General features: G+C 38.0%; 1 protein-coding gene across 1 annotated transcript in view; it reads left to right on the plus strand.

The window, feature by feature from the left end:
- The window catches only part of LOC139959742 (polycystin family receptor for egg jelly-like), a 47,921-nt gene that overhangs the window by 24,166 nt on the left and 2,689 nt on the right, over positions 1–21,066 (plus strand). Inside the window, exons 23-41 of the mRNA XM_071957567.1 lie at positions 1,420–1,545; positions 1,941–2,061; positions 3,310–3,359; positions 4,269–4,517; positions 5,893–6,280; positions 7,603–7,898; positions 8,459–8,686; positions 9,200–9,301; positions 9,971–10,086; positions 10,484–10,649; positions 11,298–11,576; positions 12,435–12,608; positions 13,154–13,540; positions 14,854–14,989; positions 15,957–16,204; positions 16,858–17,029; positions 17,924–18,165; positions 18,625–18,717; positions 20,757–20,972. Coding sequence (XP_071813668.1) covers positions 1,420–1,545; positions 1,941–2,061; positions 3,310–3,359; positions 4,269–4,517; positions 5,893–6,280; positions 7,603–7,898; positions 8,459–8,686; positions 9,200–9,301; positions 9,971–10,086; positions 10,484–10,649; positions 11,298–11,576; positions 12,435–12,608; positions 13,154–13,540; positions 14,854–14,989; positions 15,957–16,204; positions 16,858–17,029; positions 17,924–18,165; positions 18,625–18,717; positions 20,757–20,972 — 3,789 coding nt within the window. The remainder of the gene's footprint in view (positions 1–1,419; positions 1,546–1,940; positions 2,062–3,309; positions 3,360–4,268; positions 4,518–5,892; positions 6,281–7,602; positions 7,899–8,458; positions 8,687–9,199; positions 9,302–9,970; positions 10,087–10,483; positions 10,650–11,297; positions 11,577–12,434; positions 12,609–13,153; positions 13,541–14,853; positions 14,990–15,956; positions 16,205–16,857; positions 17,030–17,923; positions 18,166–18,624; positions 18,718–20,756; positions 20,973–21,066) is intronic.

Consider the following 21,066-nt stretch of genomic DNA (forward strand, 5'->3'; position numbering starts at 1 on the left):
CCTATGATGAAGATCCTGCTAGGATCGAAACGTCAGGCCAATTTACTTTTACATAAGTTGGAATAGTGTCATCAATTTCTGGTAAAATTTTGAATTTTTCAACAATTTTTTGTAAGTTTGAATAGTTCCAACAATTCTTGGTAAGTCTGAGGTCCCACCAATGTCTTTCTAATTATGAACTTATATTCTTATAATTTCTAAGTTTGAAAAGTCCTACCAGTTTTTGTTGAATCTGAAAGACAAATTTGAATCATGAACAAAACCATCCATACTTGCTAGATTTAAAGAGTTCTTTCAACTCTTTGTAAATCTAAAATTTGGTGTCATCTGGTTTAAATTTGATCAGCCTCACCAAGTCATGCTCAATTCTGAACATTTATGCAGGTTTGAAATAATAACAGTGTCATAAATTTAATGTTGAAACACATAAACTTCTAATATATCTGAAATTGGTGTCATCATATGTAACTTTTATTAATGTAACTATATTCTTTCAAAAACGTAAAATAAAAAAAATAAAAAATTCTTGCTTGAAATCTGAAAGAGTCCAATCAGCTTCCAATAAATCTGTATTAGATATTCAGCCCCACTAATTGTAAAGTCTAGATTGTCTCACAAATGTCTTACAAACCGTGAGTAGTCTCCTTTGTTTCAAAGTATCATAGTTCCTCAGTTCATAGAAATATATGACAATCCAATATGTAGGAATACAATACCAGAGGTTGATAAATTGTGTTCAATATACCACATTATTACTGAAAGCCTAAAGCAGGGGTTCCCTAACTGGGGTATATGAACCGCCAGGGGGTGCGTGAGCACATTCTAGGGGTATTGTGAGACGTTTCTGAAAGTCAAAACTAGAGTACATTTTGTTGAACTAAAAAATGATATATCATATAATTTAGTAATGTACAAAAGTCGTACCTATCGACAAACTCTTTTTGCGTTCCATACGCATATGTTGCCATAGTAGTACAGTACACATATGTTGCCATAGTATTACCGTACCTTACATGTGATAAAATACAGGAGCATCCGTCTCATCGTTTGTGATGGGTGATCGATCGTGATACAATTCGTGATACAATTCGTGATCTGATCTTGAAGTTTCCAAATAAATATTTGTTCATCTCTTGTTTTTTTTCATAACAATATTTTGTACAGATCTTTTACGAAGAACTGTTATGCTTATTATAGCATAATAATGACTCAGATCGTGTCTCAAAAAGTTGGGGGTTTCATGGACAACTCTGAAATTCACAGGGGGTTCATGGGGGGATAAAGTTAGGGAAGCTTTTGGCCTAAAGGCTGAATGGGACAGGAATCAATCATTGCAGCAATATTTCGCTACTGTTTGATGGAATTCTTCATTTATTTTATTACCATTTTAAAAATTCTTCTCCTTTTTCGGTCATACAGGAATCAACATCAAATAGCATGTTAAAAATGGTGGATACCATGGAAACGGTCAGTGACAAAGAATCAGGCTCCAAAGTCCTCTTTGCTGGATTCAAGATGCTGATATGTATTGGCAACATGTACCAGGTAAAGGATGTCACCTCTTCAAATCAAATCTGATTGGTCCATTTAAACTTCATTGTCTTTTTTTCATGTAAGAATCTGCTCCTCATGTCATTATCCTATGTATGTATTTTAGAAACTCCTGCAAGCAGGAACTCGCGAAGAAGCCATCATTGGCTTATCAAAGCCGCAAGCTGACCGAAGTCAGTATCTTAGATTCATATTTCACGTCCATGATTATGAATTGTCAATTTTCAACAACTCTGTAACTGCATGACATACATTAATCTTGGAGTGACTCGAACTCATGATCTTATGATTGAAAGGCACTGTCTTTACCCACTGAGCTAACACTCCACTCCTATCTGTGTAAGATTTATCTCTTTACATAAAACCGTGATTTTAAATTTTCTTGGAAGGGGTCGGCTAAATCTATCGACGACCCGATGCTAATCATCGACGAGCATGAACAGTCTGAAGACCAGAGTTACGGTTCTTTGTCTAACAGGATTCAAGAATCATCTGTAGCAGCCACTGAAGGTATTTGAATATTTGAATATTCGTAATTATGCTTTGGAAACCTTATTTATCAAAAGGATAAATTTTAAGGAGTCATCCATTGCAAAACAAGAACACTTACCAAGATAGGGTGGTTTATTTAAGGGAAGGGATTTGTCGGGGGGGGGGGATGTCGTGGCATTACATCTGTTGGCAGTATTGTAATATCTGTAAACTGTGGGTGATCTTTGTGGGTGATGAAGGAAGGAAAAATGACAGTTATAAGAGATATGGTAATGAGTTAAGACTAATGAATATACATGAAGTGTATGTGCCATTTGAGTGAAGATGAATGTGCAGTAATGAATTTAGTCACTGAAAGTTAAGTCAGTATGTATATAGGCTAGGTATGATGTTGTAATAAAGGAGCACTCATAATAATCTTGAGGTTGCTGAATGTCATTGAATATTCATAAACCTTTTATGAAATTTGAGTGGGATGGATCACTGAATTTTACAATAGGAACCTAGATGTTCTTTTTTTTGCTGTAATCCCTTCTAGATTGTACAGGTAAATTTTGGGGGATTCGTGATGCCATTCAGTACGACTTAAAGTTTTGAGAAAGACAATTATTCAGTAACAGGGAAGGGTTAAGTGTTCAAATTTTGTGTAGCATATACATTCTGAATGTTTTGGCTCATTTAATACTATAGTTTTCTGTGTAGAAAACTGCCATACATCTTTACACTGGTATAGCCACTTGACCATGTTGTTTAACATATTAGGATGCGGTTCTAGATAAATTATTCCCTCATTTATGATTCAGTTTCATTAAGTAATAGCCAAGGTTAATACTTATCATGTAGTGTAGCAATTAAGATTAAAGATATGTCCCATTTTATCTGTCTTAAAGAGATCATTAGAAGTGCTGTCAGTAGAAGGTATCAAACTCAGTCCTGTGAATAAGAATGAAAAAGAGATTAAATTTATCATCCACAAATCGCAACTTTGTCTGCATTGAATGCTGCTTTTATTAATGTATTGTGCAATTCTTTTTATTTAAAGAATAATGCTGCAGCCTCTCTTTGGCCAAAAACAAACGATATGAAAAATACGTCTGTTTGGAACATTTAATTTATCAATCAAACTTGACAGAAAATTTATTTGCAATTTGCAATAAATTGAAGTGAGTTTCGAAAGGAACAGAGTAGAGTGAAATTTTAGTTCTTCAATATATTTTAAATCATGTGGCATGAAGGAATTTATGACTTTCTTCCCCGTCACTTCAGCTTCACAGACAAATGCAGATGGAGCGATTGACGAGGAAAAGAGAAACAAGGTTGGTATCTCATTAATGCTGGTAACTCGGCTATAAATGTAATCGATATGTATGATGTATATATCTGATGATCTAAGAATGCTTCCTCTACACTTTACACTTGTAAGACAGATCATTTCAGGTTCAAGACAGATCATTCCAGGTTCAAGAATGATTACTCCTGGTTCGAGACGATTACTCTAGTTTTCAGACATGTCTTATAGTTTAAGATGGATTTTAGTTTGTAACAGATTATTTTGTTTTGTTTAAGGGAGATTAAAACCTTCAGGTCGTGGGTCAAAGGTTTCTGTGTGCAAATAGTTTGTGTTGTCTGGAAAGGATTACTGCCGCTCTAGGATGATTGCATTCTGGATTGATACTGTTAATTCTAAATCTTTTGAAGAAATCTGGGCTCAACAGTTTATGTGGGAAAGACAACGTATCTTGTAGGACACCGAATTCAGTCTCTTAAATTTTGATCGATATCTGAGCGATATTTAGAGCGATATCTAAAGCGATATTTAGAGCGATATCTGAGCACAACCAGAACGTGTCTTGTGGAAGTATATTCCCGAGGTATATCAACGTGGAAGTATATTCCCATGAAACTACCATGAACGTGTCTGGTGGAAGATATTTAGATCGATATCTGAGCGATATCTAGAGCGACATTTAGAGCGATACCTAGAGCGATATCAGCGATATTTAGAGCGATATCTGAGCACAACCAGAACGTGTCTGGCGGAAGTTATATACTTTCAGGAAAGTTAATATTTGTCTGGTATTCAACAGACGATTCTTGGTCTAAGCCTGATTACGGTACCGATCCCAGCTATGTTCTGATCTATATTATATATTGAATGGATTTCTTCATCTCTCGAATCTACCATCTCCTTGTCTATCTATCTCTCTCTCTCTCTCTCCATAAAGGCACAAAAAACAGTAAGCATTCTAGACAGTTGTATGAACCGAACAATTCAGTTAATCTTTAAGCAGAAGCAGGTGAACGAGCCGGCCAGTGGATTGACGTACCGCTCTGTGTCGTTGACCGTTGCGAGGACAGTTGGCAGAGATATACCGGCAGCGGTCATCACTCAAGCCAATGGCAAGTTTGTGATTCCACCTTTCTGTGAGATGGTCAGCGATGGAGATTGCAGCGCAGATCAAGTCGATATTCAGGTGAGATTTCTCCTAAAAGAGAAAGTTGAGCTAAATTAAGGGATTTTCCCGTGCCAGACAATGCAACACTCATTGTTTAATAAAAGAGAAAATTTTTTGACGCTGTTTGTTGGAAACCCCATCTCGATATCTTGTTCCTAACCTTGAGATGCAATTGATTGAAATATAAACCTATTTTGACTGGTTCAAGCCGGGACTCTTCAAGGTAGTTGATAACATTCGCTGGTATGTGATGGAATAACATTTGTTCTTCAAAAGCTTTATTTTCTTGATTATAATCCTCTTGTTGACTTTACTCTTGAAATGTGTTATACGTTTGGAATGCTCTCAATGTCCTATGTATTTCAAATTTAAACAAATGTGCAACATTTTTTTGTAGAAAATAGTATTTTTCCTCTGTGAAGAGGTGAGTTAAATATTCATTCAAGAACATTACTTTTTCAGCTGAATTGCCATGGTGACATCATTCACTCTGCTGTTGTCAGATACATTAAAAATATATATATCACAAAATGTTGAAAAAAATGGATTTTTCACGTCAAACCAAATGCTATGAGGATTCAGTTGTGACCTAAAAATGCAGATAACTTCCAGCATATGTCTTAAGCAATCAATTGCAACCACCAGAATATCCCTTAGTTGTTTGTCCATATGCATTTTTGTTTAGAATTTCCTTGGAAGAAAGTTTATTTTCAAGATTCTATTTCAAATAATGAATTAAAAAGAAGAAAGGATTTTAGGATCATGCCTACTCTCTCATCATATTTCTTTTAGGAATTCCTTATATTTTCATCTTTTCTTCCATGGTCACAAAATAAATAGCTTATATCTTTTCTCCTATTAGATATGAGAGTTTTTTTTTTAGAATTTGTTCACTTCAAGTCAAATATTAAAAGCAAAAATAATTGGGACTGAAAAAAAAGTTTGGCAGCCAAATGTAGCTATTTAGTCAGATTTAACTTTTTCCTCCTTTTTAATTTCTGATTTAAAAAGAAAGGTGGAAGTTTTCTTACTTTGATCAAATTTAGTCAGGCTTTTGATAATCCTGAATGTATAATACAAAACTATTTTCCAACCCCCCCTCCCCATCCCCCTCACCAAAGCAAGAAACAAAAAACCTATAAAGAAAATTAAAACTGTTTAGTAAGTACTTCAAAGTGTTTGAGAGTGAAATTTAAATGCGATAAGGACTTCGGTATCGAAAATGTTACTGGATACTTAAAGAATTTTTATTTTCTCATTTCTCATGCATGTAATAGTTGACTGTGCTTACATAGGGAGCATGAAAAGCATGGTTTAGAGAAAGAATTCCCATGAACACAAGTTCAAAGGAGGCGATGTATTTATCATCATCATTTTATTCCTTGTGTTATAGAGTCTCTCATTACCCAACAATCCTTACAATTTTGAAGAGACAAGTGAGAAGATATCAAAGAGATCTAACATCATGTCCTTGTCCTATAAACGACCCGACGGAACCGATGTTCCGGTAGAGGAATCATCCTCCATCATCGAGATCTTTGTACCGAGACCCGGTAATGATTTGCCAGAGTTTGCCTTCTACAACACGACCGTTCCAAACAACGAGACCGGTATGGTCTATCACTCCTTTGAGGTGCAGTACAACGATTCATCCATAACCGTTCAGTTAGCGCCTCAGAATCTCTCACAGATCTTTGTGGTCTACCTTCGACACGAGGGTTATCCGTCGCCGGAGTATTACGATTACAGATTCTTCTTGCCTGGAAATGAATCCACCTTAGGTAAGAGTCAGGATCTATGGGAGTATTTGGCAATTAAGGTTTGAAGGGAAAAAGGGGGGACTGGGGGGGGTGAGGGGTATGGAATGGAGGAAGATGTTCATTTTATGTTCTTTATTCACTTTAAAAAAAAGGAAAATCTCATCAGAAGTTGTTTGTTATTGACATATAGCTCAGATGAATCCAGACAGGGTTAATTTGTCATGACCTTGAATATTTTGAAGACTATGGAAAGAAAATAACAATTAAGTATATACAAATTTGAAATCTTAGTTTGCATTGATCTCAACAAGTATCTTGAGTGGATGCCAATTTTTTTCCTTCACATTAAGCATACATTTACACCCCTCCCTCCCCCTCCCTCCCTCCCCATCTATCTATATTCTAAGATTTAGCTATATTCTAAGATTTAGCTTCCTATTTGTAAAGCGCTACAATCTCGATGTAGCAGCGCTATATAAGTGTCTAATATACATGTATGTAGAGAGGATAATATTGAACAATAGAAACCCCTTCCCCTGCCCCCCCCACCACATCCCAAGAAAGGTTACTACTAAAAGCCACCCTATCAACATCCGACTTTGGAGTGCATAAAGCAGTGTTTCGCTCTTTATATTGCAAATCATTTGGCCAGCTTTGCATTGTAAATAATAGAATCAAGCGAAGCTGAAAAATGCGACAGATTAATACAGAACAACTGTAATTTATGTATCTGGGTTTTCATCGAATATGTTACTCCAAATATGGAGAACTATGGAGAACACATCAGAAGCACTTCAGTATTAACGAGAGTGAATTTCTCACTTTGACGATCATGTATATTTAATTGATTATCAATTGTTTAACATTTTGTGTGAATGTACTTGTTTCGGTTATGGCATATGAAAGAGGAACTTGTTTTTTGGTGGTCTGCCTATGAATTATGTAGCTATATTTGCATGTATTATAACAGAGTGATTTATTGATCTTCAGACCTGTCTTCATCAATACTTCAAGCTATGAAAAGTGCAATGGGGCTAAAAAAATTGTGGGGTCTCTTGACTGGAAGAAATGACAGATTTCAAATATATTCTTTCAAAATTTTTCTTGTGGTAAAACTTCAGTGTTTGATTGAAAATTTGGACTTTTCACATCCAACTTTTTGGTTGAAACATCAAGGAAAATGGAAAATTAGATACATTGTGAGGTATATGGAACTAAAAACTCAATCGTTTGATTACATTTGTAAAATATATTATGAAGATATTGAACACACTTTCTCCTTTTTAAATCCAAGTTTTGATGTTAATCTTTTATATTTCTTACTTTTGCCCTCTATTTTCCTACCTTAGATCAAGTGCAGGTAACAAGCATGGCCAACTTAACAGACATGTGGGCGTACAAGATCTTTCTGGACAACGCCGAAGTCGGAAACAAAACCGGAAAGTACATCGTCGGTGTCAGCCAGGTGCCCGGTAATTTTTGGGATGATCTGGGTTACATCATCCACGATCAAGCCCTGGATTGGGCCGTCGGTAATGCCAGCAAAAACTGGACCGAACCGTACTGGCTTTCCATTTCTATTTCTGGATGTTCTTTCTGGATTCCTCAGGTTCAGACTTGGGGTGGCTCTGGGTGTCTGGTAAGTAAGATATGGCATGTGCGCCTCAATTTGGCCCAAGAAAAGGCCTGTTGTATAGCGATGGGTTGTCTGCTATATCACTGTGGGTGGGGGGGGGGGCAGGGGCTTGGGAATTATATCAGTTCTGTAGATTTACCTGTGCTATGTCCACGTTAGGAACTGAAATGAAACGTTGCTTGCATTGAAAGCAGTGTAACCTAGCATGTAATGAGCTCAGTGAAGAGGGTGGAGGGGCATGGTGGTAGGACTGGGGGTTGGGGTGGGGGTAGAAGGAGGTGGGAGGGGAATTATGGAAATTGAGGTACTTGTCCTTTTGTTCTTATTTTAGATATTCTGAACTTCGGTTTTTAAAACTTAAAAATTTTCATATTTAAGATGAATCAAATTGACCTAAAAATGAAATAAAAACTAAATTTTGTTGAGGACTTGCATGTCTTCACCTCTTGTCTCTTACATTGGGAGATAAATTTGCTTGACTTTATCTTCCATAAACTGTGGAAGCAGAAAGGAACACAGGCAAGAGCTGTTATGTCATATTAAAATCATTTTATTTTATCAAGGTCGGCATCCGCACAGACGCTTCCTGGACCCAATGTCTCTGTACTCATCTGACATCCTTTGCCAGTACCTGGATTGTACCTCCAGCACCCCTGGACTTTGAGTACATCTTTAACAATCTGGGATTCATTCAAAACTTGACCATTTATGTCTCTACCATCGCCTCGTACACTATATTCTTCTTCATCTTCATCTGGGCTAGGAGGAAAGACAAGAAAGATGTTATGCTGGTAAATTTTCATAAATAAAATTGTCTTGCACTTTTTCCCATTTTTTAATTAAAATTTTTTTTTTTTTTTTTAGCGTGTGCATGTTTCATTGATGATTCTACTGCAACAGTTCATGCCGCAATGGTACAACAAATGTTCTTAAATTAGATATCTGCAATGGAAATGTCTTGCAAGCATTCTTAAGATACTTTAAGCACCGGGTCGAAAAAAAAATTGCAAATGCGGTATGGATGTCAAAGGGTAGTCATCATCAGTACAGACCAACAAGCAATGCTTATGTTTAATAAATTGCAGATCATGAAAGGTAGCGTCATATGCAGCCTAACTGCAGGAATTGCTTCAGCCCTCTCAGTATCTGATTTTGGACATGGTATCTTTAGCAGATTTTGACTTATCAGCAATGGTCTGTAATATATTTGAGTCTAGGGTCTGTCTATACTCACAATATATTGCAAGGATGTATTTTACACAACAGCAGATTCTTCATCACGTTCTTTTCCATGTTGGTCATAGCTTGGTGTCACCCCACTCGTGGACAACAACCCCAAGCACAAGTATCTGTATGAACTCTCCGTTCTGACCGGACAGCGACAAGGAGCTGGAACAGATTCGAAGGTACGTATGTTTGAGCGTCGTAGTGTATGTCTGTGTTTGGGTGTCATGTTGTGTATGTGTTTGGTCGTGACAATGGTTGTTTGTCTGAGTGTTAATTACAATCATGAATATCTGGTCAAGTGTGTCACTGTCTGGTTGTTGTCATGGTTGTGTTTTTTTATTTTTTTATTATTATTGTCATCTTTAATGAGGGTAGTCCTGCTCAGTGCAGAAGCACTGCTTTCCAGAGTAGCCCTCAAGTTTGCACATGACGAAGGAAAATAAATGCTTTTGAAAGATATATTGTGTCTTGATCATGTCACTCAGCAGATACATTCATGATAAGAAAAGAATTAACCGTCTATAAAAAAACTGTGGATTATTATTATTTTTATTAAATTTAAGTTTGTCCAACAAAGCATCTACAGTTTGTGGGTTTACTGACTGGTGAAAGTTGCCAGTAAAATGTTAAAATTATTCAATGCTCTGGCAGAAATCTTAACCAACATTTTACTCAAGCCATATGAAGATAAGGTATAGAAGTAGTGAGGATGGAGGGGGGGGGGGGGAACAGACGGACAGACAGGTGCAGGGAGGCATCTGGGGGGGGACATCATGCTAGCTAGCAGGAAGGCTTTTATGAATTTTGCCATCTGTTGAGGTATTTTGTTTCTTGTTTTAATCTGATAGGTCAGCTTTATCATCTCTGGTGACCAAGAAGAAACAGATGTCAGAACTCTGGAGGATGAGAAACGGCCAGTCTTGAGGAGAGGGGCGGTCGACCGCTTCCTGATGACTGTTGATCGGTGGGTAATACAAATGTGTACAACATTGAAAAGGGACTGAATTTGGGGAGGGGGGGTGTAGAGAAGAGATGGGTGGGGATGAGATGATGGGTTGAGATCAGTACTCTTTTATCAGATGAAGGGGGCAGTGGATGGGTCTGGGAGAAGGTGTTGATGGATGAGATTAGAACTTAACAATATGATTGATGTGTAATGGATGGGTTTGGTAGGGGGAGGGGGATGGGGGTGGGGCTGGTAACTAGTGTCTTAAATGATCTATTCCCCTTGATTTTTACATGCAAAGTAGGCTAGACTTGAGTCCAATCTAAGCATATTCATCTTATTAACATCAAAAATTTAATCTTTGTATATCTTCATTTTATTCCTTTTTATTTCTGTTTTCATATATATTTTTCAGACCTCTTGGAACAATGAATTACATGCGGATATGGCATGATAACTCTGGCAAAGGCGACATGCAGAGCTGGTACCTGAAATATATAGCCATAAGAGACCTGCAAACCAAAGAACGGTTTTATTTCATCGTAAACAGATGGTTCTCTGTTGTGGATGATGATGGCCAGGTGAGACATTGCTAAATGACTGTGTAAATTTGTTATAAAATTTGTCGTGGTGTGATCACATCTGTCATGATGGAGCACATGACAATAACCTGGAAATGACCCACTCAAAACTTGAACTACTGTTACATTTGTACGGAGTATGGCTGGTAACCTATGAAGCATTTTTTATTCCTTGCCGGAGGCAAATGGAATCTATGCGATGGTGATGACGTATGTGGGTGTGACACTTGCTTTTAAACATGATAACTCAAACAGTTATTGGTGTTGGTTTAACTTCATACTTGGTATGTTGATCCTTCTTATTAAGTACAAAAAGCTTAAAGCTTAATTTCTAAGTTCAATGGTCATTTGGGGTCAACAGAGGTCAAAGTCTGAAAACTCTGTGAAAACCTCATCCCTTTTCCCCTTCCTAATCCCCTTCACTCTTCATCCTGCCCCTTTCCACTCCCCTTTCCCATCGTCATTCCATAATCTCCCCCATCCACTTCCAGTCCCCGTCTGATCCCCATCCTCTTGGTCTCTTCCCTACCCTTGCTGGCCTCTTCCTCATTCACACTCTATACAACAACACGTGTTTGCTTATTTTACAATATTAAATGTTACTTTCATAATTTGTTGTTACTACAATACATCAACTAAACTACACAGGTGGATCGTCTGGTAGCAGTGGCTGGTAAGGAACAGATGAAGGAGTTCTCACATGTATTCCAAAGCCACACCTCCAAGAACCTAAACGACGGCCACCTCTGGATATCCATTTACGGCCGCCCTGCGATGAGCCGCTTTACTCGCATGCAGAGAGTGGGGTGTTGTATGATGGCGCTGTGGTTGGAGATGTTGGTGAACATCATGTGGTACAAGGCGATACCCCCCGCTGCTTCTCTGAATGCCTTTAATCTTGGACCTATCAGTATGTCTCCAGCTCAGGTAAGTAAATGTTACTCAGTCCATTGTAATGTGTGTTAGCTCAGTGGTTAACACCGGTGCCTTCCAATCATAAGGTCCCCGGTTCGAGTCACTCCAAGAATAATGTATGACGTCCAGTTACAGAATTGTTGACAATTCATAAACATGGACGTTAAATATGAATGTAAGAGACTGACTTCGGTCAGCTTGCGGCTTTGATAAGCCAATGAGGCTTCTTTGCGAGTTCCTGCTTGCAGGAGGACCTAAAATACATACATACATACCAGTCGGACTAATGCAACATAATGCAGAAATCCATGTAAATGCTTAAAAATTTGATTGAAATGAGAGGTATTGATATTATGATGAGCCTGTTGGTATGTTAAAGTATTGCACAAGGCTATTCGTTTGGAGTTTGCAGAGCCGTTAATCAAACACACCCCAGTATCATACAAAATATGAAAGATCAATAATTTAACTCTTTAAACAGTATGATCAAGTCATTTTTCAATGGTTATATACATGTTGCTTGTACACAGCTTGTTTACATCATTTATCTAAATACACAAGGAATCAACAGTTCACACATTAATCAGGAATTTTAATTTATTAGATTATTTCATAATAATTAGATTATAACTAGATTATTACATTGATTGAGATGACAGTCTGTAGCAATACTTCATATCCAATGCAAACTGCTGCTCTGGTATTCCAAACATCCTCTGAAATTTGATTCACTCGCTGAAGTTAATGAACATTTTAATCCTAGTCATGTCTGGTACAATTTGTCTCTCCTTTCAAGGGTTGAACTAAATTATATATCCAAATACTCCTGTTGTTAAGTTTGTGTTTTCTTACCATCTTACTGCCTTGTAGATAAGCATCGGCATCCAGTCAATGTTGATCGTATTTCCGATAAGTCTGACCGTGGTCCAGCTTTTCAGAAAGTCTCGGCCTCGAAAGAAACGAGAGAGCCGCATCAAGGTAGCCCAGAAGCAGCAGTGGGAACGTTATAAGGTTTCAGACACCTCCAAAGGCAGAAGACCCTACGTAAGCATTTGGTTTCCTTCATGATTTCTTTCTTTTGTAATATTTAATATGCTTGATAATCATTTAAAATAATTGCAAGAGCAGACCTATTCGTTTGCCTAGGATACAAAATAACTTTATATTTCTTATTTCAAATATTGTTACATACAATATACAATTTTAACTTAGTGGTCATTGGTTTTGGAACAAAAGGTTTAGTACACCAAGAATTGTTTAGAAGTTTCAAAAGTACATTCTTGATGGTTCTGGTTCTCAAGATTCTTCCCAGAGATGGAGGATTGTTGCAATTGACAATTAGATGTCTCAGTGTGGGGAATTACTAATAGATAGGCAATAAAACTCTTGTTGAAATTTCTTGTTTTGAAATTTTGAAAGTTGAAATTTCTTGTTAAAAAATGTCTTGTTGAAATTTGAGCATGGGGTGACCATTTATCTGGCTGTCTAGCATATATGGTGGCAGTACTCATGACCTTTGACATTGCCAACCATTTCTATTCATATTTATGATACCTCATTTGCATATTCACCTCTCACGTTGTCATCAGCTATCACCGGACAGTCTGCTGCTAAAGCAGAGAAAGACTTACGGCCAGGGTCCAGCCGGTGGGACCAGGGCCGACCCTCGACTGATCCACGACGGTAATTTGAACTTTGATGAGTCCTTGAGGAGTAACATAGGTCAGTACCACACCCTGCAGGAAGATAAAAGTCGAGCTTCCAGTCCCGTGAACGACAAACCCAAGAAGGACCCTTTCATGTTCCCCTGGTGGTTCGTCATCGTAGCCTGGATCTTACTCATCCTCGGGACGGTCGCCTCCACCGTCTTCACCCTATTCTACGGGATTCAGATGGGAGATTTGGAAACCAGAGAATGGCTGGCATCGGAGCTGGTGTCATTCTTCACCGGTGTGTTTATTGCCCAACCGATAAAAGTACGAACACCAATTTTCTGATGCAATATTAATTATAAGTTGTTCAAATTTCCAAAGGAAAAATCAAACATTTTACAGATAGAATGCTATAATGATGATATCATGCATTTATGGTTTTGCCAGCTGCTTTTACAAAATATCGCCAAATTTGAAGAGCTCATATCTGCACAATACATGATGCTACAAGGCTCATGTAATTTGACCTAAAGAAAAAGAAATTGGTTTGAGCAATGAACTCATCTACCGTAATATTCTGTTGCTAGAGTAATCACTTGGTTTTAAAACGAAGTTACTAGAAATGGGAGAAACTTTGTTATTTTGGTCAGTTTATGGACTTTCCTCTTCAGACAACTTAATCATACACTAATCATGCAATCATTCGAACAACTGGATAATGTTTGGTACCTCAAAGTGACCTGCTTGTCCCATGAAAATTGTTCAGTTTATATCTGCCGATTTAAATGCTTTGTCAACTGAACGTCTTTGTCTGCTTAAGCGGCATTTACTTTTGCTTTATTTTATCCATCATGAATTGAGTGCAATTTATTACTGTCTTTAATGCGTCACATGCCCGTTGCAGAATTCTGACATAACCAATTGGTTAATTATCATTAAAGCCCGTTTTCATTAAGATATATATTATCTTAAATACCAACTCATTTCAACTCCTCACTTCGAATCGTCGAATTCCTTGAGTTTTGTTCTATTTACAACTTCAGAGTGTAACCAGTTTAAGTAATTAATCCTGTCAGGGTAGAAATATCCACATCGGAGCATTTGTGGAAGGTTGTTGCACTCTCTCAGGAAAGTGTGTGTTTCTTTATAAAAGTTACTTTTTGTGTGTGTGTGCACTTGTTTTGTATTCTGACCTAGGACTTGAACAAAAGAATTCTAGGTCCTCGGATGTGATTTCTAAAGAATTTCCATGTCCTCGAAAGAATTCTATTGTTATGAGGTATTGTTAAGGTTAGGGTATGTGGATTTGAACAATGGAAAAAACAATGGGGTCCTAGGTCTGAATGTAAAACACCTGTGTGTGTGTGTGTGCAAAAGTGGAATTTTTTTTCATCCTTGGATCTTGTTGGGGATGAAGACTCGGCGACTTTCAAAAATCTTAAAAGCTTTAAATTGGGCCTATTAAAGTATCATTGATCCTTCCGGGGAGGGGGAGGGGATAGGGGGAGGGAGTAGGGGGAGGGGGAGGGGTTTAGAAATGGCAAAATCAGAGCATTAGTGGAGGGTAAATATATGCTCACCAATTGGTAAAAAAAGTTTGTACTCATTTCGTATATCAATCTGATGTGTACATTCAGGTAGTGCTGATCGCTATGTTCATCACATGCTTGTTCCGGAGCCCAAACGTGGACGAAGAGCCCGACGTAGAAGTCGACGAGGAAGCATACGATAAATCACTCGAGCACGACGAAGAATGGTTGCATAACTTACCAGGTAAGTCTCAATGAAAGGATTAAAAGATGAAAATGATGACAAGCAATTGCCCAAAACCCTCACCACAGTAGAACATTTTTGGATGGCATTTTTTTTGGGGGGGGGGGTGGAGGGTGGATGAAGGTTAATATAACAAAAAACCCTAGTTTATTCCTCGTTAGTGAGATTAAATTTAGATTGGATGCTGTTTAGGGCAGTGGGATAATGAAGCAGCAGTACAACATAATAAGCTCACTATAAAGCACTGATGATCCAATTTGATGATGCAAAAATATCACTCCTACAATGAACCGAAAATCTGTAGGTCATGGTGATTACTATAAAGCTTATTTGAGAATTAACACAAAGATTCCTTTTGTTTAAATTTAAGAGCTTGAAGTTTTAGCTGAGTGGATATATAAAAATCAAAAACAAGAAATAACTTGGTAGTATGACAGATTAACATGAGGAAAAGTTTTTGACATGAGCAAGGATGATTGTTAAAAGTTTGCAGGCGGTATTTATAAACTAACTTGTCGAGTCCATTCGCAAAAGGTTGTAGACTATATAGGCTTTCTGCAGATGGGCACCAGATATTTTATTTGTGACATTTTTACCTTTACGATGGGTTTGTCAATTTTGTAAGAATGTGAACATATGATAAAGTCACAACCACATTATTTCATCAGCAATATCAAGTTTTGTGAAACTTGTAGTTGTATCGAAGAGTCTTGTCTATGAGATTATAGCTATCTCTGATGCTGTGAGCCTTCAAGAATATTTAAAGAATGCAGATTAACAGTTGATTTTGGACCTCTGGATATTAAAAGCCGAAAAAAAAAAAAACTTCCTTTCTTTGACTTAGAATATTGCGGTAGAGCCTTTTATTCAGTATTGGTTTAACGTTCTGTAAGAAATGACACTCAGTCTGCTAGTTTTCTGCTATTTTGAACAGTTTAATATAACAATGATTTTTAACTCTCTTCAGTGACATCACATAAGGAGAGAAAGATCAAGGCCAAACCACCGACCCCTGAGAATCTGGAGAAGATCCGAGAACGTCGACTGAAGGAGCTTCAGATATTCTCCGTTCTGAAGGACATTTTATTCTACTTTCTGTTCTTGTTTACACTGATGGTGGTCAGCTACGGTAACGTGGACACTTGGTCGTACCATTACAAAGCAAACATTGAACAGATACTGGTGATGGGAGATCGAATCAATTCATTCACAAACGTAAGCAGACGGGAAACTGTTTCATTCTTCAAAGTACTTGGAAGGGGTTTAATTTGCCCGATATATGCTTTGAATTATTTTTCTTCTCCTAATATTATCAGAAAAGAACGTACATTGTATGAGAAAGCTTGAAATAGAAAAGAAGTAGTCCCTTGACAGAATAAGAATATAACCCAACCACAGCCAAAACTGCAATTTGTGTTGGGTTGTTCATTTGTATCATTCTCACCCAATAATGCCTATGTTTAATCAGGCCAGGTATACTTTTGATGGTCTAAAAGAATTGTATTTTCAGGTACATTAGTTTTGCATGATAGTCCATATAGTCCACGCCATGTTATAACAAGTTCAATTCAACATGTACGTTTGAAGTTTAAAGCAAGCCAGACAAAACCAATCAATGAATCTTTCACACTGTTAGGCACCTTTGACTTGTGTGGATCTCCTCGGTGAAAGTGGAATACAGTGTGTTAAAATTGTTGCAATGAAATAAATAGATTTCTGAATAATTCTTTAGTTTGATAGATATTAAATAGAATTCAGTGAGATTAAAGTTCACATGTTTATTTGTTGTTTTTTTTCGTAGTGAAAAAATGTTTTTTACCTTGTTGGAAACTTTACAGAAAGATTTCTTTCATTTCTGGTTATCCTAGATTAAAACCAAGGAACACTTTTGGCGGTGGGCAAAATTGACCTTAGTGCCGAACCTGGAAGGGAAGTTCTTGTATAACGGTGACGTCGATCCTTCGTTAAATGGATTCTTTGCGGATCAGTCATCATACATCCTGGGATATCCAGTCTTGAGACAGCTCAGAGTCAGGTCTAGTAAGAATATTATGCTTTAATTTTGCACACCACTCCCCCCAAATCCCCACCCCCACCCCCATGATTCATTTTACATACAACACCGATAAATCTCACAACCATGTTGCTTGTTCCCTTCTGATTTTCAGAATAGCCAACATCAGATAAATTACCATTTTCTCTCCATATTTCTGTTATGATGAAAAAGTTGCAAGGAAAAATGAAAAAATTCTCCCTTTTTCTAGAAAGTTCACTCTTTTTGGAATGGAAGGACAATATCTCTTTGGTACCCATTTATGGCTTAAAAAAAGGATCAACTTCAAACAACAAATTCAGTGAAAATTTTGGAATTAAAAAAAAATGTGTAAACTCCTTCACTACTATGTCTTCATTTGGCCTGGTTTCATTTGTCACCACATTCTGAGAAATCTGCAGGATACAGTAAGTGGTTGTTAAGAGTACAGGATATAAGCTTAAATTAATCTGGCTGTACTCTTAACAAACCCTAGCGTACTTCCTTTATAGATCTCGTAACTTCAATTTTCACTTCAATTTCATTTCCTTTATTCCTTTATTATATATTATATAATATTTATAAATAGGATCAATCATAAGTACACCTCCATTTTAGTCCAGTTCATTTCTATGATTTATAATTAATATTTGGGTCTTTTTTTCCCTTCTTTTTGCTAGAATAAATAATTTGAGCAATCAACTCCTTTTTATCCCCTATGTTACCTGGGCTGTGTTGGCACGCATAATTTATGACATTAAAATGTAATATACTTTTATTCATTCATTATTACATCATTGGAATAATTGCATCGACAAATCCTGTTTCGATCTTTCGACCTAAACTTGTCTGGATCCTTTCGAGGTCTAAAGAGGTCTCTCTCTTATTCTGTTACTACCTAGACCTCTGTGAACCACACTCTGCTTTTGTGAACATCATCAACAACTGCAACACTCATTACACGTTCCTGAATGAGGACGAGGCGTCTTACAGTGCAGGATGGACGCCGTATAACGAAACAACCACTTACCCGGAGTACAAGTACATCGATGCAGAGAAACTCGACGGATATCCCTTCTTTGGCAAGCATGCGTTCTACTCTGGTGGTGGATACGTGGCTAAACTCAAAGGAAATCAAGAAAAGGTTGGTCTCTTCCGATCAGTTCCACATGTCAAAATATGAAAGAAATGAAAGTATATTTGTCTGATTGTCCATCTAATACAAAACAGCAAATATTTGACCGCCCCATCTGCCTGCCTCAATAATATCTAATAGATGATTGGTAGCCTACTACCACAAGACTAAATGACACCCGTCCTGGTAGCCTAAATCACCTCTCCTAGTATGAACAGGTAGCCTACTACCACAAGACTAAATGACACCCGTCCTGGTAGCCTGAATCACCTCTCCCAGTACTAATAGGTAACCTAATAACACAGGTTGTAAGTTATATCTTTCCAAAGTGTAAATGATCTCTTCAAAACTTCCAAACAAACCCAAAATATGGTAGAAACAATAAAGATAATTCAGTTCATCATATCATATATAAAATATATATAAATATTTTGTACAATTTCTCTATCTTTTGTATTGTCTTTACAGATTATGAATAGAATTGATAGGCTTTTGTCAGAGAAGTGGTTGGACAGTAATTCCAGGGCACTGTTTGTTGAAATCTCCATGTATAACGCACACGTAAGTCTACTACTGTCTCCTGATTACTACTCTGGGTGGAAACTGACAACTCTAGTAGTATAACTTAAATGGCCGACATTTTTATCATAGCTGCATTGATCTTCTTCATACTAATACAAGGCATTTAAGTAACTGACCCAATACAGCTCACCTAAGCAGGAGTCACTTTTGGATGTATCACCTTTGTACCATGCAGGCTTATGGTCTCAATTACCAAGAAGGGAATGAGTAAGCCCTCCCCTTTTCTCTTACCCTATCACCGTCCTCCACCCCATCCTCTTCCTCACACATCTGCACTTGTATGTTGTTTTTCCTCTTGTTACTCGCACTTCAAGTTCACCGAGCACCCTTTACTAATTAAGTCTCATTGTTACACCACTCTGCCCAGCTCATCTCCTCCTCATTCATCCATCACCTCCTCAGCCCTTCCATCTCTGCCCTTCCATCTCCTCCTCCATCTCTTCCTTAGCCCTTCCATCTCCTCCTCTACCCTTCCATCTCCTCAGCCCTTTCATATCCTCCTCAGCCCTTCCATCTCCTCCTCAGCCCTTCCATCTCCTCCTCAGCCCTTCCATCTCCTCCTCAGCCCTTCCATCTCCTCCTCAGCCCTTCCATCTCCTCCTCAGCCCTTCCATCTCCTCCTCCATCTCTTCCTTAGCCCTTCCATCTCCTCCTCTACCCTTCCATCTCCTCAGCCCTTTCATATCCTCCTCAGCCCTTCCATCTCCTCCTCAGCCCTTCCATCTCCTCCTCAGCCCTTCCATCTCCTCCTCCATCTCTTCCTTAGCCCTTCCATCTCCTCCTCTACCCTTTCATCTCCTCAGCCCTTTCATATCCTCCTCAGCCCTTCCATCTCCTCCTCAGCCCTTCCATCTCCTCCTCAGCCCTTTCATATCCTCCTCAGCCCTTCCATCTCCTCCTCAGCCCTTCCATCTCTGCCCTTCCATCTCCTCCTCCATCTCTTCCTTAGCCCTTCCATCTCCTCCTCTACCCTTCCATCTCCTCAGCCCTTTCATATCCTCCTCAGCCCTTCCATCTCCTCCTCAGCCCTTCCATCTCCTCCTCAGCCCTTCCATCTCCTCCTCAGCCCTTCCATCTCCTCCTCAGCCCTTCCATCTCCTCCTCAGCCCTTCCATCTCCTCCTCAGCCCTTCCATCTCCTCCTCAGCCCTTCCATCTCTTCTTTCATTTCACTGCCCTTTGTCCTGTCTAATTTTATTCCTTCCTTTCTTCAGTGGTGTGTTTGGTTGTCTGCCTATTTGTTCTTTCAAATGTCTGTTTTTGTCTCAATTTGCCTCTCAAGAAGATCTTGTTAAGATGGAAATGTCAGGCCATCTAAGATTTACCAATAATACCTAGGACAGGATCTTTGCAGTAGATCAGTAGTTTGTTTTCAGAATACCCCCTCTCTGAACTCAAGTACAACATAGAAATGAGGAAATAGAGTATGGTAGCAAAGTGTCAAGATATGTGATTAATAGATTTGTAAACCACTGTTCTTGTGAACTTTTTTGGCCAAATTTCTTATCCTTCACATAATAATGTCAAAGTGCCTGAAAAAAGTTAAAAGCTCCCAAATAGCCATTATTAAAACACACTACAGTCACCCGACTCATTGCAAGCATATTTTTTTTGTGAAAATCTCAACCCCTTTGTGTAAAATTGTAATTACATGTTTAACATGCATTTATCAGAGTTCACTAAAATCTGCCTGAACAGACATGGACAGGTAGCCTTTGAATTTAGAACTGACATCATGGATCACATTTTAGAATGGTATTTGTTTGTCAACCATTAGTTATTTATCAAACAACTGGAGAGGAATTGCAGCTGATGAATATTGCAGCTGATGAACGCAACACTTAAGATAATCTTGGTTAAGTGTAAAGCAAATGGTTAGGAATCAATACTGTGGCCTATTTGAACCTAATTCCTCCTTGTGGTATGTTGGCTAGGAATATTTTTTTTCTAATTACTAAATTACTTTTGAATTTCTGATCTGAAAGTATTTTTAAAGCTGACCTTTCTTTTGTTTCTTAGGTGAATTTGTTTGCTGTGGTTAATCTTCTTGTGGAGTTCCTCCCTACTGGGGGCGCCCTTCCCATCACAAAGATCGATGTGGTCCGACTGGTCACTCTCAACACAGCTTTCGGAGCTTTCTATGTGGCCTGTTTAGTGGTATTTTTCTGTTTCATCTTGTTCTTCACGGTGAAGCAGCTGCTGAAACTTCGAAAGGAGAAGAGAGAATATTGGAAGGTTTGTATCGATGATTTCCATGTTGGTTTTACAAAGTAGTCTTTACAGTAAAGTAGTTGCATTTACATTACAAAAGGGATTGCACCATAATTTC

This window comes from Apostichopus japonicus, chromosome 19 (assembly GCF_037975245.1).
Source record: "Apostichopus japonicus isolate 1M-3 chromosome 19, ASM3797524v1, whole genome shotgun sequence".
Taxonomy (NCBI): domain Eukaryota; kingdom Metazoa; phylum Echinodermata; class Holothuroidea; order Aspidochirotida; family Stichopodidae; genus Apostichopus; species Apostichopus japonicus.